Source organism: Cricetulus griseus, chromosome 6 (genome assembly GCF_003668045.3).
Source record: "Cricetulus griseus strain 17A/GY chromosome 6, alternate assembly CriGri-PICRH-1.0, whole genome shotgun sequence".
NCBI lineage: Eukaryota > Metazoa > Chordata > Mammalia > Rodentia > Cricetidae > Cricetulus > Cricetulus griseus.
Genome location: NC_048599.1, coordinates 87,028,740 through 87,030,211, shown reverse-complemented (window position 1 = coordinate 87,030,211; position 1,472 = coordinate 87,028,740). Strand labels below are relative to the sequence as shown.

The 1,472-nt window shown below is 37.4% G+C and overlaps 1 protein-coding gene across 1 annotated transcript; it reads right to left on the bottom strand.

Moving 5' to 3' along the window:
- Positions 1–254: 254 nt before the first annotated feature.
- Positions 255–1,211, bottom strand: LOC100767192 (olfactory receptor 4A5-like). Its single transcript, XM_027420911.1, has one exon. It carries the CDS (start codon positions 1,209–1,211, stop codon positions 255–257), a length of 957 nt encoding a protein of 318 aa, XP_027276712.1.
- Between the last annotated feature and the right edge of the window lie 261 nt (positions 1,212–1,472).

Here is a 1,472-nt window from a genome sequence, read left to right as displayed (position 1 = left end):
GAATAAAAAATTTTAAGGAAAATTATTTATTGAAAATTTAGTAAACTAAAATAGACAACTCATCAAAAGGTTAAAAGGGATAGAAAAAAATGAATGATTTTATAAGTACTTACAGTAATTAAGAAACAAGCACAACAAAGTATATTTACAAATAAAATTCATAACACAAGTAGTTTCACAATATCAAGTATTGGTGTAAAAGTTCAAGATGAAACACACAGTTCTAGAATTTATTCATGACTGTTACCTAGTACCTAGAAAAAGAAACGGGAAGAAGAAATTCTTATTCTATCAAGACTTAAAAGTTTTTGCAGGAGCTTTTCCATAGATTTTTTCATCTCTGAGTTTCTCAAAGTATATATTAAAGGATTCAACATGGGAGTGACAACGGTATAAAATACAGTAATGGATTTATCCACTGGAAAACTAGAAACTGGTCTAGCATACATGAAAATACAGGGCACAAAAAAGAGGAAAACCACTGTGATATGGGAACTGCAGGTAAACAGAGCTTTGCGTCTCCCTTCCTGACTATGATCCTTAAGAGAACTTAAAATGATTCCGTAAGAGATTAGCAAGAGAATGAAGATCACAATACACATGGCCCCATTATTGATAATGGCAGACAGGCCAATAGAGTAGGTGTCAGTACATGCAAGTAGCAATAGTGGGTATGTGTCACAGCCAAAATGGTCAATGATATTGGGACCACAGAAAGGAAGTTTACACACAACAAGAACTTGAAACATAGCATGTGCAAAACCTCCAGCCCAGGCCATCCCTAAGAAAAGGATACATACACGTCGATTCATGATAATCAGATAATGCAGGGGTTTACAGATGGCCACATACCGATCATAGGCCATTGCCACCAGAATGACAATATCAACACCACCAAATAAATGCTCTATAAAGAGCTGGCTCATGCAAGCTGTGAAGGAGATGGTCTTCTTGTCACGGAGCAAGTCTGCAATCAACTTGGGTGAGATGGCAGTGGAATAAACAGCATCCATAAGAGACAAAGAAGCAAGGAAGAAGTACATTGGGGTGCCCAAGGAGGGGCTGACAATCACTGTAACCACAATGAGAAGGTTTCCCACCATTGTCACAATGTAGATGAGTAGAAACATAACAAATAATGCCTTTTTCCCAGCAGGATCCTGAGTGAACCCCAGCAGGACAAATTCTGTGACATTGTTGTGTTGGCCCATTTAATCTTCTATCAGGCTTGTCCAGAGAAAAAACTCAGGAAAACAGATCCTGCCACTAGGTTTATTTCAGCATCACTGAATTTCTAGACAGAAAAGAAGACAGTGGTATTTCTGTCACCCATACCTTTAAAAGTAGTGATTTAAAGCACAACACACCTTGGCATTGATGGCAGCAAATGAACATAGAAAAGTTCTCTCCTTTAAACTTAAAACAATATTGTGGCATTCAACACAAGTTTGTCAAGTAAAAAAGAGCCCGAC

Excerpts from the sequence above, each read along its gene's own strand:
- LOC100767192 (XM_027420911.1), bottom strand. The coding sequence starts at position 1,211 with ATGGGCCAACACAACAATGTCACAGAATTTGTCCTGCTGGGGTTCACT.